The sequence below is a fragment of the Mauremys mutica genome, chromosome 17, assembly GCF_020497125.1.
Source record: "Mauremys mutica isolate MM-2020 ecotype Southern chromosome 17, ASM2049712v1, whole genome shotgun sequence".
Taxonomy (NCBI): Eukaryota; Metazoa; Chordata; order Testudines; family Geoemydidae; genus Mauremys; species Mauremys mutica.
In genome coordinates, this window is record NC_059088.1 from 27,048,283 (window position 1) to 27,067,704 (window position 19,422).

Below are 19,422 nucleotides of genomic sequence, written 5' to 3' on the forward strand. Positions count from 1 at the left end.
TACCATGCGCGGCTCCCTTCCAGCCCAAGCTGTCTACACTGCTACTCTCAGCGGTGCTCAGGCTTTCCCAGCTGCCTTCCCCTGCACCGGAGCCCGTCAGACACGTGTAGCTGCACAGCACAGTCTGGATGCAGCCAGCTTTTCTCTGCCACCAACTTTTCTCAAACTGGGGGGCCTGACCCCTTAGGGGGTCACAAGGTGGTTACATGAGGGTCACGAGCTGTCGGTTCTGTGGGGCTGACAGCGCCAAGCCCCCATTAAAATAAATTAGCCCCCTTTTTAATTTAGAAGGGGGGGAGTCACACTCAGAGGCCAAAAAGTAGTAAAAAGTGACAGAAAGTCCTGTGGCACCTTATAGCCTAACAGACGTATTGGAGCATGAGCTTTCGTGGCTGAATCCCCACTTCGTCGGATGGAGTGGAAAGCTTTTGACATGCATCCAATGAAGTGGTTATTCACCCACGAAAGCTCAAACTCCAATACGTCTGTTAGGCTATAAGGCGCTACAGGACTGTCGCTTTTTACAGATTCAGTCTAACACGGCTCCCCCTCTGATACAGAAACAGTACTTACTTGGTTCTCTTTGCTGGTGTCACGCTGGAAATTCATGCGCAGTGCATTTAGCTGTGGTTTCACGAGTTCATTGTAGAGCGGAAGGAGCTGTACTTCTTATTTCAGAAGCCTTGGAGTGTTTGAGCCCCAGGAAACTGCACCAGCTCTGGCATGGAGATGGGGACATCTTGGCGTGTGTGGTTCACTCTCCTCCTTTTCTACAAAGCCGGTAAGTGCGGGCTGTGAAGGGAGTTTGTCCATTGCCTTTGCTGGGTGTTTGAAGGGACAATGCCGGCCTGACTTTATCATATAGACAGGCTGGAGGCCGCACTCCTCCATTGACGTAAGGGCTACAATACAGGGCACCATGTTGCCTCATCTCCAGGCCTGAAGGGAGCTGCCTCTAGGCAGAAGAGGGCAGTTCAGTTTTCGGGACTCAGTCAGTTCCCCACTTCTCTGTGGAGGCTGCCAGCCATTGAAGTGGCAGCGGGGTTTGTGCCACAAGCTACAACACACCGGAGCCACAATTCCACATTGGTCCCTGAGCACCAGACAGGGTCGCCTTCAGGTAGGAGCAGCCTGATGGGGAGTCTAGCAGGTCCTCCAGGCTCTGGGACCTACCAGACAGCAGTGACATTCATGAGAGTTAGGGCCTAAATCCTGGCTGTGCCGCTCTGACAGCAAGTGACTGAGCTGCTTTGTGTCTGCGTTTTCCCTATCTGTAAAATGGGGCGGGTGATCCCTGCCCTCTCCATAACTGTTCGAAGTATCACTGAGGCCAGGCACTTGCACAAGTAGGAACTGGACTCTACCACGGGAGCGAAAGGGGCTGTACAAAATGTCTTGTGCCTCATTGCAAAATGTTAGAAGTCTTACAAAGTTTCATAACGGCAGCAACAAAAATCCATGTTGTCAGTAGCAGCGGCTGTGACTTGGGCCCCGGGAATCCAGTAATTGCCTCATTTCCCTGAGCACTTCAGAGTAACGATATTTCTTTAGCATGTGGCTCATATCTCCTGTGTTTCACTGCTTCCTGCATCATGTTGCTTATGATACTTGATTATGGTGAACTCTTTCATTTACCCGTGTAAACCGTCCAGAGAGAGAAAATAGAATGTCATCAAGCAAATGTAGACACCCATTTATTAACTGGGATCCCTGCACCCAGTAGATTTCAGTGTGTCTATAATCATGTACGTCATATTGACGTATCCTGATGCGGGATAGGGGGCAATATTTTTAATTATTAAATTAGAAAATTAAATGGTAAACCCTTCAGAGCAGGAACCATCTTTGTCCAGGGCCTAGCGCATTTTGGGTGCTAGATTAATAATTATCGATCATATTAATTATTGATGAGGTGTATTGTTGGTTGAATGATTCTGTTATTAATTTTCAAGCTCTTAGTTAAACTGTCTGTTTTCTGTATAGTTATAATGTAGCTAAGGAAAGAGTCACGCACACAGCATGTGCTGCCTAGGAATTTACCGCGTCACCAGCTCTCATGGCTTTATGTCTCATGATATTTAGAGTTTTGTTTTGTTTTTCTTAAAGTCCCAGCTACTAGAATCAAGAGACTGCGGGAAAATCTCAACTTGCCTTTATTTTGAAAAAAAAGTTTCTAGCTCTTCTGGTTGCAGAGAAAACTTGGAAATGTGAAGCGATTGCTAAACCAATCTCTTCATTTGGGGAGGGCCTGACTTGGGATTTTTGAACACTTACATTTGGCAGTTATAACACACTAGCAACACAGTGCAGTGCTTCAGATAAAGATGTGCCCATGTTCAATCCCCACCTTTCTGAGCGTTGGCAGAGTTTAGAACTTTGCTATTTCTTTAGGATCAGTTTGGGTTGCAAGGCTGTTGTACAAGACGTTCACCATTATGTGGACTGCAAGTGCTTTGATATCCTGAAACATAACTGTCTATTTATGGCTTGTCTTTCATGCTCCACCACACTGGCAGGTGTAGGGTGACCAGATGTCCGGATTTTATAGGGACAGTCCCAATATTTGGGGCTTTTTTTTAATATGGGCTTCTATGACCCCTCCTACTCCCTGTCCCAATTTTTCACACTTGCTGTCTGGTCACCCGAGGCAGGTGGCAACTATCAAAAAGTGTTTGCAGGATTGATCTTCCCACACTGGTATGTGCCAGCAGCAGCTCATCCAGTTGCTTCCTGATCAACAATGTGTGCACGAGCGAGGAGACCTTTACTTCTCCACTTCTTCTCTCAGCAAAAGACAGACCGGTGCAGTTGAGCTGACCAAGAGCAAGCTACACCATCGTTCACTGACCACGCAGCTCATCCAGTGCCCATTGCTGGAACTGGGAGCCTTTCCAGTGACCTCAATGGGAACTGGATCAGGCTGACTGGGGACGTCTACACTGTACCCTAAGCCCAAGCTCTGACTCAAGTTTGAGCCCAGGCGCCCCTTCTGACCACACACAAACCAGGCGGCCTTGGGTCAGCCAGGGCTGCTCAGAGGATTCAGGGGGCCTGGGGTCTTTGGCGGCGGGGGGCCCCCGCTGCTGAATTGCCGCTGAAGACCCGCCCCGGGACCCACCGCCGAAGTGCCGGAAGGACCCCCTGCCGCGGGTCTTCGGGGCACTTCAGCGATGGGTCCCAGAGCGGAAGGACCCTCCACCACTGAATTGCCGACAACGACCTGGAGCAGAAGAAGCTCTGGGGGCCTGGGCCCCGTGAGAGTTTTCCAGGGCCCCCAGAGCGAGTAAAGGACCCCTCTCCAGGGGCCCCGAAAAACTCTCATGGGGGCCCCTGCAGGGCCCAGGGCCTGGGGCAAATTGCCCCTCTTGCCCCCCCCCGGGCGGCCCTGGGGTCAACGAGCACTCAGGACCCAGGTCCTAGGACCTTGCTGCGGGGAGGAGGATCACAGCCTGACTCCTGCTGTGCCTGGGGTTCAAGCCCTGTCATTTTGCAGTGCGGATGCAGCTTAAGCCACAGGCCCGAGTCAGAAGGTCTGCGTAGCACAGTCTGGACACATTAGCATGGCCATGAAACCCGGATCCAGCAACTATATACTCAGGTTTCCATAGGATTGGGAACACTGAGTCCACACTCCTGGGGGTCACACACGCCTGGGTTTACACGCACTGTAGATGGGCCCTAGGACAGCTTTGCTGAATGATGCTGCGTACACTGTGGGCACTTGCCTATCTGTGACACTTCTCCGCTTTGCAACTTCAACCTTTCCAGGCCTGTCCTGTATGACACTGGATATATGTGAGGCAGTTTATCTCCCTCTTCCCCTAGAAAGTACAGCCCTTGGAACGGCCAGTGAAATCCAAAGAACTGGTCTCAGGTGTGAATAGCTCTCAGCAGCCATTAACCTCACTAGAAACTGAGGGGGTTCGGCATGTTGCAGCAGTGGGTCCCATTGTTGCATTTGGACAGGGACGGTCTTGTGCTTAAGTTACGGGAAATCTCGGCTCAATTCCCACCTCGGCCACACACTTGGGCAAGTTGGGCTGGGCAATTTAAGGCCATTTTTTCAAACGAGCTCAGCCTGTGAGACACACAGAAGAGGTCAGTTTTTCAGAACAGCTCAGCAAAGCCGGAACCGCAGGATACGCTCGGAAATCTGCCCCGTGCTTCACCTCTGCGTAATGGGGACAACAGCCCGTTCCTCCTCCTGCCCTTTGTCTGACTTGTCTATTTGGATTGTAAGGTCTTCGGGGCAGGGACTGTTTCTGACGCCTGGTCTACGCTAGGTTGGACTCGCTATGTCGTTCCAGGCTATGAGCAATTTCACACCCCAAGTGCTGTAGGTGGGTCATAGAATCATAGACTAGTAGGGTTGGAAGGGACCTCAGGAGGTCATCTAGTCCAACCCGCTGCTCAAAGCAGGACCAATTCCCAATTAAATTATCCAACAGATTTTTGCCCCATATCCCTAAATGGCCAGGATTGAACTCACAACCCTGGGTTTAGCAGGCCAATGCTCAAACCACTGAGCTATCCCTCCTCCCCAACCTGACCCTCAGTGTAGATGCTGCTAGGTCACTGGAAGAATTCTTCTGCCAGCCTAGCTACCAGCTCTTGGGCGGGTGGATTCACTCCGTGACAGCAAACCCCCTACCACTGTCGTAGTGAGTGTCTCCACTGTGGCACGACAGAGCGAAGGTGCAGCCCTGCAGCGGTGCCGCTGGAGTGCTTGTAGTGTAGACGTGCCCTTACTCTGTGTCTGTGCAGCGCCTGGCACAATGGGGCCCCAGTCTCATCGTAATATCCCCACAAGATCTATTTAAGAGGGAGGGAGAGAAACAATAAAGAGAAGCATTTACTCAACCTCCTGTTACCGAAAATTGTGCAAAACCCCCATGAGTGGACTGGCGTTTAGAGAACTTCTTTACAGCGGTGAGTGTTTGGTGGCTGTGACTTTGTGGCATACCCTGTCTGCGCCTTTCAACCACTTCCTGTCTTCCCAGCAGGATGGCAAGCACACATCGCTTTGTCCATCCGCCTCCTAAGCCCCAGACCTCTAGAAGTAGCCGACTTCTCTGTAGTGGAGCCAGCCAATCTCTTTGTCCTTTCCAAAGGCCCCACCATACCCTTCTCACAGCTAGGGATGCGAACTGCCCCAGACACATCTGTCAGAGAAAGCCCTCGCTTGCGCCTCAGACACTCCTCACCGGGAGCTGTTGTGGCCTACCCAGGAGCCACGTTGCTAAAATGTATCCCCATAGCAAACGCACAAAGAGCATAACACCAAATTAAACTGCTACGGACAGGCAGATGCATGCACCACAGGGAGGCTGTTGGTCTAGCTCCCCTTGTCTCCACATGTATCGGTCCATCCATCCATCCATATTCATCCATCGATTCAGTCACCTATTCCTATCCATACCTATCCATCCATCTATCCCCATATCTACCTGTCAATCCATCTATCCCCATCCCAGCCTATCCATCCATTCATCTATCCCCATCCATATCGATCTGTCTATCCATCTATCGCAATATATCCTCATCTGTCTATCACAATATATACCACCCTCTCTAATCTCTTTCTCTCTGTAGTCCTACTGCCATATCTTTGGACTACAACTGATAAAGCAAATTTTTGTGTGTTGCTTTGTACAGTGATTAAGGGATGAACATAAGAATTTAAGAGGGGCCATACTGGATCAGACCAATGGTCCGTCTACCCCAGTATCCTGTCTTCTGACAGTGGCCAACACCAGATGCTTCAGAGGGAGTGACCAGAACAGAACAGGTGATCATCAAGTGATCCATTCCCTGTTGTCCTAGTCAGAGGCTAGGAACACCCAGAGCATAGGGTTGTGTGTATGACCAGCCTGGCTAATAGCCATTGATGGACCTATGCTCTATGACCTTATCTACTTCTTTTTTGAATCCTGTTATAGTTTTGGCCTTCACAACATCCTCTGGCAAGGAGTTCCACAGGTTGACTGTGTGTTGTGTGAAGAAATACTTCCTTTTGTTTGTGTTAAACCTGCAGCCTGTTAATTTCATTTGGTGACCCCTAATTCTTGGGTTATATGAAGAAGTAAATAACACGTCCTTATTCATATTCTCCACATTTATAGACCTCTATCATACCCCCCCTTAGTCATCTTTTTTCAAGCTGGAAAGTCCCAGTCTTTTTCATCTCTCCTCATATAAAAGCTGTTCCATACCCTTAATCATTTTTGTTGCCCTTCTTTGTACCTTTTCCAATTCTGATATTTTTTTGAGATGGGGTGACCAGAACTGAACACGGTATTCAAGGTGTGCACGTACCATGAATTTATATAGTGGCAATATGATATTTTCTGTCTTATTGTCTATCGCTTTCCTAACGATTCCCAACATTCTGGTAGCTTTCTTGAGCGATGATAGCTAATTTAGACTGCATCATTTTGTATGGACAGTTGGGATTCTGTTTTACAATGTGCAATACTTTGCACTTATCAACATTGAACTTCATCTGCCACTTTGTTCCCCAGTCACCCAGTTTAGTGAGATCCTTTTGTAGCTCTTCACAGTCTGCTGTGGATTTAACTAGCATGAATAATTTTATATCATTTGCAAATTTTACCACCTCACTTTGCCACACCTCTTTTCCAATCATTTATGAATACGCTGAATAGGACTGGTCCCAGTAGAGATCCCTGAGGGACACCACTATATAACACCTCTCCATTCTGAAAACTATTGATTCCTACCCTTTGTTTCCTATCTTTTAACCAGTTACTGATCCATGAGAGGACCTTCCCTCTTATCCCATGACCACTTACTTTGCTTAAGGGCCTTTGGTGAGGGACCTCGTCAAAGCCTTTCTGAAAGTCCCAAGTACACTCTAGCCACCAGGTTACTCTTGCCCATATGTCTGTTGACCCCCTCAAAGAATTCTAATAGATTGGTGAGGCATGATTTCACTTTACAAAAGCCCTGCTGACTCTTCCCCAACATATCATGTTCACCTCTGTGTCAGATAATTCTGTTCTTTTACTATAGTTTCAACCAGTTTGCCCAGTACTGAAGTTAGGCTCACTGGCCTGTAATTACCATAATAATAATAATAATTGGAGATATACCTATCTCATAGAACTGGAAGGGACCCTGAGATGTCTTTGAGTCCAGCCTGCTGCCTTCACTAGCAGGACCAAGTACTGATTTTTGCCCCACATCCCTAAGCAGCCCCTCTCAAGGGCTGAACTCACAACCCTGGGTTTAGCAGGCCAATGCTCAAACCATTGAGCTATCCCTCCCCTTCTGGATTGTCTCTGGAGCCTTTTTTAAAAATTGGTGTCACATTAGCTGTCTGCCAGTCATCTGGTAGAGAAGCTGATTTAAATTATAGGTTACATACCATGCTTTGTAGTTTTCACAAAGCCTCTGTGCTAGAAGGAACATTCTGTCAACTAATCAACTGGCACAAATTGGCATTGCTCCAACAGAGCTACACTCATGGACGTCCACTGAGTCAGGTTCTCTATTTTCAGGTCCAGTTCCCTCTCACTGATGCTTAACATCTTGAATTCTCAGAAACTGTGAAGCAATTTCACTAGAAATAGAAGCTCCCCATTCCCTACAGAGACAAGGGAAGATCAGAAATGATGCAGTCAGGAGTAATATCATCTATATTCTGTCCACTCCCATTTCGAAGAACTAAGGGACCTTCTTTTAGAATCTGACGTTCTGGGGAAAGGTATAAACCCTGCCTGACCATGAAGTCTAAATGGAACCTATTGCGCTCACAGTGCTTATAACAAACTCTTCACACCCTCATTTCCTATCTCTCAGCTTGATTTTTCCACGGCTTAGCACCTTGTGCCGTCATTTACACGTGTGAAAAATAAGTGCAAAGTGGGTGCAGCGCAGCCAGGGGCCAGAATCAGTGTAGCTCTGTTGACTTCAGTAAAGCTGAAGGATCTGTAGAGGTGCACATGACAACCCCAGGTGCCACATGGTGACAAACCGGGGCCTCCATCGGTACATTCTTCAGACTCCAGCTGGGATAGATGCTCCGTCAGGGCACTTCACGGTAAGGCTGAGCTGCCATTAGCCACCTACGTGTCGTTAACCGAACGCTGCAACCAGAATCAGGATGCCACCCGGCCATGTGGCCATCGTCATCGTGCCATGTCACCACATCAGGGCATGATTGACACATACCAATGCATGGGGGGGGGGGGATAGCTCAGTGCTCGGGGGGGCGGGGGCTTGGGCGGCGCGGCGCTCGCGGCGGGGGGCTGTTACAGCGGCACGTTGATTGGTGGGGCGGGGCGGGGCGGATCGGTGGCGCGGCGCTCGGGGAGGGGGGGGACTTGGTCGGCGTGACGTGGTGCTCGGGGGGGGGGTCGGCAGTGCTCGCGGGGGGGGGCGGCGCTCTTTTTTTTTTGCTTCGGGCGGTAAAAATGTTCGCGCGGCCCTGCCTAGAGCCCCTCTCCTTGCCTTTAAACATGCAGGGCCCGGCAGAGCTGGGGCAGGCGCGACGGAGCTGAGCAGGATTGTGGGGGGCTCCGTCACTTTCCCCCTGGGGATCCCAGCAGAGCAAGTTAGAACTGCTGCCTGGACAGTAAACGCAACGAGGAGCATAGTAACTGTAGCAGCAGGAAACCCCCCCGCATTCATTGTGTCCGACCCATCCTACGAGGGACGCCTGAGAGTCCCCGAGAACAACTCGCTTCAGATCACCAGCCTGAGGATGCAGGACACGGGCACCTACGGAGCTCAGATCACCACAGCTACAGGCACTTCCAGCATCCACAGAGCCTTCCTGCTGCGCGTGTACGGTAAGTGCGGGGCCGATTTTTTATTTTACTTTCTGGTAATTGTACCATTCAACAATGTACAAGTTACACACTGAGCATTTTACATAGAATATTAAACTTGGATACAACAAACCGCAGGCAGGATTCTCGCTGACACCCACACCCCTTTGTGCTGCCAGAGCGACATAAAGGACATTTGTGTAATAAGAACCAGGTCCCGTGGCGATGTGCACACTAGGCGTGTGATGCTCCTATTAACACCACTGCAAATCACGAGTACCTCCACCAAAGTCAATCGAGTTACATCGCTGTAAAGCTGCTGAGCCACAAAAGAGGAAAATCAGGCCCTAGAACTAGACGGGCAGACGGCACCGAGGGGCCTGCACTAAGACAATATTGCAGCACTTACAGACAAACCTCCACTCTCTGGCCTGAATTCTCACTCACACTGTTAGCCAATACACCTGTGTCAGGCACAGCACACCCCAGATTAATATAGTATTATACACAGCATGTGGGCAGCCATATTAACCAAATTACATTATGCCTTTCCCACAATGCTGTGCACTTCTGCTCATGCTAAGGTAATACCCATAAGGCTTTGCAAAGCCGAGGTCAGCTTTGGCACTGGCAGATACAAAACCTGTCAAAGGCAAGTGGCATGAATGGTTTGTCCTCATACAGGTTGGGATGTACATCCATGGCCCAACTGGTACTCGGAATGTGGTATCCAGAACAGAAGATAAGGAAGATACAGGTGGTTACAAGAAAACTAGACAAAAAGCTGATTGGTGGGTTAAGTCTCGGGGAAGGTTCAGCCAGGGCCGCCCAGAGGATTCGGGGTGCCTGGGGCTTCAGTGGCGGGGGGCCCCCGCTTCGGCAGTAATTCGGTGGTGGGGGGTCCTTCCGCTCCAGGACCCACCGCCGAAGTGCTCCGAAGACCCGCGGCAGGGGGCCCCCACCGCCGAATTACCGCCGAAGACCCGGCACTTCGGTGGCGGGTCCCACTTTGGTGGTAATTCGGCGGCGGGGAGTCCTTCTGCCCCGGCAATATTGCTGAAGCGGGGGCCCCCCACCACTGAAGCCCCAGGCCCCCCGAATCCTCTGGGTGGCCCTGGCTGAACCTTCCCCGAGGCTTAACCCACCAATCAGCTTTTTGTCTAGTTTTCTTGTAACCACCTGTATCTTCCTTATCTTCTGTTCTGGATATCCAGATTCTGGATAACCCCCGCTGCGGAAGAAGCTCCGGGGGCCCGGGCCCCACAAGAGTTTTCCAGGGCCCCCGGAGCTAGTGAAGGACCCTGCTTCAGGGCCCCCGAAAAAATCTCATGGGGGCCCTGCGGGGCCCGGGGCAAATTGCCCCACTTGCCCCCCTGGGCGGCTCTGGGTTCAGCTTGCTCTCTAACTTGGAAACAGCCATATTATAAATATAGCTCCAGTGTAGTTTAACTGCATATTTTCAGAGCACACCTTCTGCGTAAGGTGAGCTGAACACTGCAGGAATTGCTTCCCAGAAGGATTGGTAAAGTATTAACTCCTTCCTACTGCTGCGTCTTGCATTAATAACATTTGGCTAAGCTTGGTTAGTTGGTCTCAAACATTCTTAATAACAAACCGCAAGTGTGGCCACACAACTGGCTTATAGTTTAAACAATAATAATACTAAGGCTGCTTTACTCTGCTCTGACCTTACACTGGGCTTCAATTACAGTTGGACTCACTTTCAGGTCTTTTTACACTGCCAGAGCCATGTAAAGGGACCTTCGTATAAATAAGTTCCCAGCCTTCTGTGTAAAGTTTTGTTTAAAGCTTAATGAAACTTGCAGAGTTTGAAATCCTGTTGCACACTGAACTGGGAGGGGTTTTCTCACAGCCCCCAGACTTTTTCAACTGCAATAATAATGTCTAGCTTAATAAAATAACAGCTGGTCCAAATTTTACAACAGAAAATTCTTTTGGTAGAAAAATAAGGTTCTAAAAAATGCAAAGTTTCGCTTAAACAGTTTGATTTTGACAAAATGTTCAGTTTTTCAACCAAAAGAATCAAAATGAAATGAAAATATTTTCACAGGAAATTAAAATCTCCATTTTGTTTTTGTTTTTTTTTTGAAAGCCAAAACAAACATTACAATTTGAAACCAAATGGCCTAAACCTGCCCTTCAGAGCATAATACCTGGAGACACCAGAGCTTGCCTGGTGCGTTCTTCTCTGCTTTCCCCCAGCTCGGGCTGGACATAGAAACCAAGTTTTGTGCACCACCATTTGTGACATTTAATGCAAATTATTCAATGAGCTAATTTGCACATTTGCAAACAATTTGCATGTACGTTATAATCATAAATATTAAAAGTCTCTGGATTAAGAGCTGGTGAAAGGCATCAGTCTTTAAGTACATCAGATATTACTGTTTCCCTGAATGGATTTTCAGCAGGGTTTGAACCCAGGACTTCCAGAGATCCATAGCCCAGACAGCTCCCCCTCGAGTTATAGGAGTAACAAGTAGAAGAAGTATGTTGTTATCCTTTATGTGGACCAGTTCCTTGGGGGTAGGGGAATTTAATAAAACACATTTTGCTAATGAGTTACAAAATTATTTGTGTTTCTGCACTTAAGGAATAAGATTCCAGGTTTTATTCCTGTCTCTGGAGGAAAGAACTGTCAAGTGATTATAGCAGGATACAATCAGCATAACTGAGCACATAATTTGGCCCATTCATTCTGAAAGGCCGTGTGTCTCTATTATATTATTATGTGTGAAATGGATCCCCTAATGCAATGCTGTGGCTAATAATAAGGATGCGAAGTGCACAGAAATATTAACCCTCAGTAGAAGATGTTCAGAATGTGGATATTTCTCAATCGTAAAGGCTCCTGAATACAAACATCACATTCTGCACGCATCTGTACTGGGTGATTCCATCTCTTGAGTCATTTAAATCTGGCCCAGGATGTGACCTAATAGGTCTTTTTCCTTTCGTTCTATAATGATGCTTCTGCTCTCTTGGTAATTTTGGGCAGATTCTTGTAAGAACCTGCAGTGATTTTTCATCAGATTAGTGTTCTCACATTTGGGTTTCTTCTCTCCACCCCTCACAGAGCAAGTACCGGCACCAACTGTCCGCTGTGACTCAGTGACCTGTGAGAATGAAACCTGTAACTACAACCTGACCTGCACCGTCGGGGATGGAGGGGACAATGTGACCTACAGCTGGACTCACACAGCAGGGGGCGCTGTGGTACCCAATGTGTCCATTCTGCACATCTCTCTGCGCCCCTGGGATGCTCCCCTGAATGTCACCTGCACAGCCCAGAACCCTGCCAGTAACAGCTCCACAACCGCCTCTGCACAGGGCCTTTGTGCAGGTAAGTCCCTCTGTGGGAAAGACTCCTGTTTAAAACAGAAACAAACCCTGCACGTCTATAGCAGCTAACGGACCCCTCCTGCCAGTCTGCAACGGGCTCATCTCCCAGGTCACTGGCAGTATCAGGCTCGTAACAGTGACAGTTTTATAGCCCTGCTTGTGTTACAGGAGAGCAAAAAGAACATTTCCTGAGAACTGAATTGTACCCTAACAGGCACAACTGTATAAGAGCTTCTTTAACAGGGAGTTAAAAAAGCAAAACCCAGCAGTCTTTTCAGTTAGTGATGGCTGAACCTTGCAGAAGTGGAAGGCCCAATATGGGATAAGCACAGGTTCAGAAGTTCAGATGCTTATCGAAGGTTATCCAAACCTTTTTGGTTCAAGGCTAGAAATGTTGAGATTCAAATCATGGCACAACATTTCTGGCAGTTCTAGGTCCTGGCTGGGTTATAAATATCACCAGACTGGCATTTTTTGGTGATATTTAGTAAAGCTGCTCATGAATCGTTCATCAAAATGGTTTTGACTGAAAATGCAGTTGCTGCTAAAACTGAAATTTTGCACAGGAAAATTTTGATTTTGCCAAAAAGATTGATTTTTCTGTTAGGAAAATCTAAATGAAATATTTTGTTTCTGGTCAGTTCACTGTTAAACTACATCTGCTTTAGGAGCTGTGGTACCTCAAAGGAGTTTTAGTTTGTGTGCTTCATTCTCTCCTATGCGCTGCACTCATTGTCTGGACTGCATCTCCCATGATGCACTGTGGCATCCCCTCTGATTGATCCAGCTTGGCTGTGGTGCATCTTGGGAGATGTAGTCCAAGCGGGGAACCTTTCCCATCATCAAAAGCTGAGGGTGGGAAGCATCAGAACTACAACTCCCAAGAGGCAGTGTGGCAACCTAGCTAGAGGCTGTTTAATATCAAACGGACCCATAAGAAAATGTTGTGATTCAGGAAATGTCTAAATCTCTCACTACGATTAAAAATGTGCTTCTACAGAACCAGACTAACACGGCTACCCCTCTGATATTTCATTCTGACATTTCCGAATTGATTTTTTTTGTTCAGTGAAAAGCTTCAGTATTTGGACTCGGTGTCATAATTTGGGATGAAAACAAACGTTAACATTTTGGAAAGTCACGTGGGATGGACATTTTTGCTCAGCTTTAATGTTTAGGTGTTTCCAGAAGGAGCAGGGATCTCCCTCAGGGGAGCGGGGTAGTGGGAGAAGCTGGTGCCTGGCTGGGAAAGTTTTGAGGCGCCCAAGTCATCCCCCCAGTAGCTGGAGCAGCCCCAACATCTGATGGGAAAAGCAGAACAGTCCAGGGGGCTGGGAGTTCCCCTACTTGCCTCCTTTCACATGCAGGAAGATCTGTCCCTTTTCTATGAGGGTGGGTGGAAAAGGGAAGAATAAATTCCAGCTGCCCTTCCCCCAGGGAAGAGACAGACTCTAATGCTGGCTTCTCCTCTAGTGAAAATCCAGAGGAAAGAGAATTGCCCTATCAGTTCCCTCCCGCTTCCTGCTACCCCACGATGGGGGGTGTGGGTGGAGAGGGGATGGGGGGTGGTTGGGTGCACAAGGGATATTACTCATGCACACACACATGCTTTTCCTTGGCATTGGGTCTGTGTCGGGAACATGAAGTCTTTCCAGATACACTTATTCCCTTGTCCCCATTCTCTTCCCTATGCTGCATCCCATCACGCACATTGCAACAACGCCACTTTACCACATGACGTCAGCACCCACAACAACCACCACCACCACTGGTGAGCCACTCCTACCATCTTGTCTGCTTTTAACTGTCAGCTAGTTACTGTCTCGGGGGGCTAGATCCACTGCTGCCAACTCTCACAGTTTTATTGTGATAGTTGGTGTTTTTCTTCAAGCCTCAGCTCCAGGAATCATGGGATTACATGAGAATCACAGCTTTTATTTGGGGAGGGGGGAGAATTAGGTTTCTAGCCCCTGGGGCTATAGACCCCGAAGTGCTCAATAAACAGAAGAAAAATAAAATTTATTATTTTGAATCTCATGATTTTTGGACATTTGAGGTTGGCAATATTGGAGATTTTAGCGGGTGTAAATCAGTGGAACTCCACTGAAGTCAGTACAGCTGTGCCGCTTTCCATTAGCTGGGGACCCTGGCCCAATAAGTGGTAATTCAGGAGCAAACCTGGGTTTAAATGGAAGAAACGCTTTAGCTCCATTGGAAAACATCACTGCGGAGACACACCAGGAGGCCTTGGCATGGATACAGGGAAATAACTCAGGCTGTTGCTGGGGTCCCCTATGGGGCTGGAGCACTGAAAGCATCTGGAGGAACGTAAACAAAACGGGACAGATCCTCAGCAAATAGAAATCGGCGTCGCTCCATGGACTTCTGGCTTTGTCTGTCCACTGAACTCGGTGTCAATGTAAATCAGGTGCTTTGTATTTCCCCCTCGAAAACTCTTCCTCCGGCGCCTTTACGTGGCAATGGCAGCATGCAGGGCTCTCAAACTGGGGTGGAAATTATATTTACACTCACTCTAAGGCTGCTTTACAATGCCAGAGTGATGGGAGGGGCCGTGGTGTGAATGTGATTGAGGCCCAAAGCTCCCCAAGTTAGTTTGTTTTTAAATTAAATGTGTTGTGTCCTTGCATGATACATCTGCCATTTTCCCCTCACTGTAAAACCATGGAGCGGCTACACTATAATAGTAATTATTTATGTGTATTGCTGTAGCACCTGGGAGCCCTAGTCATGAGCGGGGACCCCAGTGTGCTGTGCAAACACGGAACAAAAGAGGAGGGGCCCTGCCCCAAAGAGATAAGACAGGAGACAGCTGGATACAGACAGACCAGGGAGGCCAAGCGAACAAGGCGACTGTACTGGTCAGCAGGACAAACAGCCGTCTCTGAACGAGGGTTATTTACCAGCACTCAGTGCTGAGGCAGGACCCGGCCTCCCAAACATCCCCTGCTGCTTGGCTGGCTGTAGCAGCAGGAGAGGGGCCTGCAAACTGTTGGTGGTTCTCGGGAGATGGTTTGAAAACTGCCGACCTGCAGCCCACACGGGAATCCTGTTGTAGGGTAGAGGAATGCGCTTTTCTGTTACATCTCATGGCCGTTTCCTTCACTGTCACAGAACTATTTATCTTCTCTTTTAAGCAAACCCACCTGAGTCCCAATCTGCCCACACGGCTAGAATTGTGGTTCCAATTGTTACCGGTATTTTCATTGTCGGCCTTATCATTGCTCTGTGGTTCGTGCACACACAGAGGCGCAAAAGAGGTAAGTTTCTTCACTGGGGGTGGAATAACAACAGCTTCTGCAGCACAACAGGCGTCAATCATTGCAATGTCGGGCTGGAAGGAGCCTCAAGAGGTCACCCCGTCCCGCCCCCTGCACTGAGGCAGGACCATGATGCTTTGCAAGGCAAAGGCCCCTGCCCCTCGGAGCTGACACAGTACAAAGGCTGGACTGTGACTGCAAAGCCCAAGCCCCGACAGGAGCACACTGGGCTAGGAGGCGTTTGGATTGAGGCAGATGCAATGCTGCTAACGAAGGCAGGGGAGGGGGCTGGTACAGATTGCAAAGGGTCCCCCACCTCACACACACACAGTTTAACTCCACTGGCCGCTGCAGAGGAGGGGTGGCAGATTAGCCCCTCATGCCCTCTGGGGAGAATAACTCTCCCATTGGACATAGGCTGGAGCAGCCTGTGATGACTTTCGCGGTAGAGAAGAGGCAGGGCTGGGCTCTGAGGAATACAAACAGAATCTTTGTCAAGGCTGCTGGACAAAGACAGACTCTGTGGTCCTCTCTGGCTCCCCAACTCCCATTCCGTACTACCTAGAGCTGCTACAGTCAGTGGGCCCTGATTGTCAGGTGCTGTTTACTGGAGCAAGGACAGAGGTCAGGCGGTTTTCTGCCACCTTTCTGCTTCCCATGTTCCCCTGCTGTAAGTTAGAGCAGCCCCGAGGCTGATCTAATTATGTTCTCCTCCCTGTTGCTCCCTGTGGCCCTGGGTTGCTGAGACTAGCTGCAGCACAGTGCACTCCAGCCACACTCCTGATTTGTCCCCTACACCAGGTGCTGTAGCAGGGCAGATGCAGAGCCCTTCTGCCAGCTCCAACACAGCCAGGGAGGTCCCCAGTGCATGGGGGCTCTCAGGGGGCCATTCCTACCCACTTTCAGTGTGTAAGGCTCAGTCTCCCTATGTCCCGGCCTGGACTCTGCACTCATGGAAGGGGCTGCTGATTACTCTCTGCAGCCCGTCAGTGTGGGTCGCTGGACTAGCTTTGGGTCGGGGGTCTGCAAAGGGCAGCAAGGACGTCCCTGCCCCCGGGAGTGGAACAGCTGCCTCTGCAGCAGGGCTTTGCTTGGAGACTGTGCAGGATGTCAGCATCCGAGCTGCAAGGCCCCTTCTCTGCTTCTCCCCCCCACCAGCCTGTCCTTCCCCCAGTGGGGACAGGGAGGGTTCCAGGTGTGGAGAAGGTTGAAAACCCCAGAGGAAGCAACAACGTTTTGCTCTTGGTTTGATCTGTGGTCTTTTAATTCACGTCCCCTTTTGTTTCTTTCCATTGCAGCCTTGCAGAAGTACACTCCAGGACCTGCTGGCGGTGAAGGTAAGAGTCTTCTGTGTCCCATTGATCCCCTGGCCTGCACCCCCCTTACAACCCCCCCCCCCCAGTGCATTTTACTTCCCAAGTCTGATTTTCAGCCCCTTTCCCTTTTGGGGCAAACACAGACTCTGATTTTAAGGCCAGAAGGGACAGTTACAATCGTGTGCTATTGCTGTCGCCTCATGCAGCCCCCGGCTCGAGGCACTGAGCAAAACCAACCCAAGAAGAAGGCCCTTATCCCAGACAAGCCAAGGATCCTGATCTCCTGCACAACACAGAATCTCACCCAGCGACTGCTGAACTGAACCTCGAGTAAAGCACAGTCATTGGCTAACTGCAGAATTAACTTTGTAAATAACTCCCGTCTGGGAACACCCCCGGACAGCCAAAGGGTTAATTCCTCCTGCTTCTCGCGTGGTGCATCACAGGAGCTACCACACCACATGTAGGAGCAAACGGCTGGGGCTGAATGTAGAGGGGAAGTTAACTGACACGAACGCAAGGTGGTTTGCTCCTTTCCCTTGGCCATTTGCTGTGTAAATTGTACCGTCTTCACACAGCTCAGGGGGTTACTATAAAATGGATTATTTCCATAAGACTGTGCCCCCTCTGGCTGGTTCCCCATCCAATCCCCACACCTCAGCCTGACCCCCCTCAGCTACACTCCAATCCAGCTCCCTTAGCCTGGATACCCTCTCGTGCGGGTCTGCCCCCCACCCAAGACATTAACTCCTTGCCATCTGCTCCTCACACTGCCACCCCTCAGCTCACCCCCAACTCCATCGGTCTCTCTCACTGGAGGAGATGAGGGCAAGGTTGCGAGCTGAGTGGCTGGTAGGGGAGGAGGAGGGACATTTATGCAGCCCCATCTACCAAGAAAATACAGGAGGTGGCCAAAAGCCGGAGATCTTAGTGCAGGGATTAGGCCAGAGGCCAAAGCCTGGTGCTGCCAATTGGCAGGTTTGGTTGCACAGGACAGCCACGGGAAGGGTTGTGGGTAGGTAGCAGTGAGGCAGGTGTCACTTTGTGTTGCTTCTCAGATGCAGCATGTCGCAGGGCCAGTCACACACACTGGGCTCTCACTCCCTCTCCTGGCAACTTTACATTTGTTCTTCCTTTGTCTGTTGTTTTCTTTAAAACTGGAATAAAAGGCACCTGGGCATGAAAATACCTTTTACTCTCCGCTTCCCGGAAGGACAAAGATGCGGTCGTGAGGATGGGACGGTAAAACGACAAGTAGCTCAGAGAAAGTGAAGGAGTGTGGGAGAGATTTCCGGGTTAAAGGGAAGAAAAATAGAAAGGTGGAATGGACACTTACAGGAATATGGAAAGGTTCTGGCTGAATGAAACGAAGGAAGTTTTGGAAGCATGGGACTTGTAACTTTGAACAGTGTTTTAATGCAAATGCAGCTGAAAGCAACAGCAAAAGATCCCACAAGAACTAAGAAAATAGAAGAATGACATTGACAAGTTTAAAGACTTACGCAGAAGCTGGGGGAGATGGAACATAAGGAGGAATCGCGCTGTCCCACTCTAGGAAAGTGTCTGTATTCAGGAAAACACTGAAGCACTTGCGTAAGCCCCTGTGCAGGTTATGGGACTTAAAGCTGGCTTTGATGGGCAGTGTTACCTAGTGGACAGTGCCCAGACTAGGACTCAGGAGATGAGGGTTCTAGTACCAGCTCTTCCACTAGCCTGCCGGGTGACCATGGAGGAGTCAGTTTCTCTGCTCAGTGCCTCAGTTTCCCTTTACATAAAATGGGAATAATTACCTCCTTTGTAAAGCGCTTTGAGATCGACTGATAAAAAGCTCTAGACAAGAGGCAAGTTACTATTAAAGCTAGCCATGTGTTTCAGTGCTTCCCTGAATCAGAAAGACCAACCTCTCAAGCTGCAAAGTATAAATGTCCTTGTAAGAAACCAAACGGAAGGAGAAAAGATGCCGGGATTGTCGCCACTCAACAATTGTTTCCCATTCCCTAGACTTTTGATAACTCGTTTTGGAGTTGTGTTCTATTCCTCTTTCTCCCATGGAGACTTCATATTTCTTCTCTCTTTGTTGTTTTTCCTTAATCTGAAATAAAGGCTACATACATGGAGAAGTACCTGGTTTGCTCTTTGTGGCTGGAGATGTCTGAACGTGGATATCCAAACCCTCTACGGGGCTCTGCTAGTTTGGTTTAGTTTTAAGTTTCAGTGGTGGTATCAGAGCGCTGGGAGCAATTTCTCTAATCTTGATTGTAAAAAATTCACAAATTTTGAATTTTCACCCTCCCCTTCCTCTTCCCCCCCAAAATGTTTTCGTTTTTTTTTACATTTTTCTCTGTTTCAAAGCAAGTGTAGAACTGGTTGCAAATTTTCAAGTTTCTAGAAAAGTGTTGAGCTTCTAAAGAATTTTTAATTTCAACAAAAAAAGAGGGAGGAATTGAAGAAATATAAGTATTTTCCCCTCTTTAACCCCCTCCTGCTATTATTTAGGGCTACTAGATTAATAATTTTAAAAGTATTTTATTTGACTAAAAGTAAAAGCTCCACAGACAACTAGTCACCTGTTATTTATTCTTTGAATAGTTACTTAGTACTTTTCATCCCTAGGTATCCCAAAGTGCCTTACAAAAAGATTGACAAAGTTTACGGAGATTTTTGTCACCCATC

General features: G+C 48.7%; 1 protein-coding gene across 1 annotated transcript in view; it reads left to right on the top strand.

Annotated features, from left to right (window-relative positions):
- Positions 1 to 585: 585 nt before the first annotated feature.
- Positions 586 to 19,422, top strand: part of SLAMF6 (SLAM family member 6) — a 29,961-nt gene continuing 11,124 nt past the window's right edge. Inside the window, exons 1-6 of the mRNA XM_044991193.1 lie at positions 586 to 781; positions 8,487 to 8,813; positions 11,890 to 12,156; positions 13,900 to 13,926; positions 15,311 to 15,433; positions 16,732 to 16,770. Of these exons, the coding sequence (XP_044847128.1) occupies positions 724 to 781; positions 8,487 to 8,813; positions 11,890 to 12,156; positions 13,900 to 13,926; positions 15,311 to 15,433; positions 16,732 to 16,770 (841 nt within the window). The 5' untranslated portion in view covers positions 586 to 723. The remainder of the gene's footprint in view (positions 782 to 8,486; positions 8,814 to 11,889; positions 12,157 to 13,899; positions 13,927 to 15,310; positions 15,434 to 16,731; positions 16,771 to 19,422) is intronic.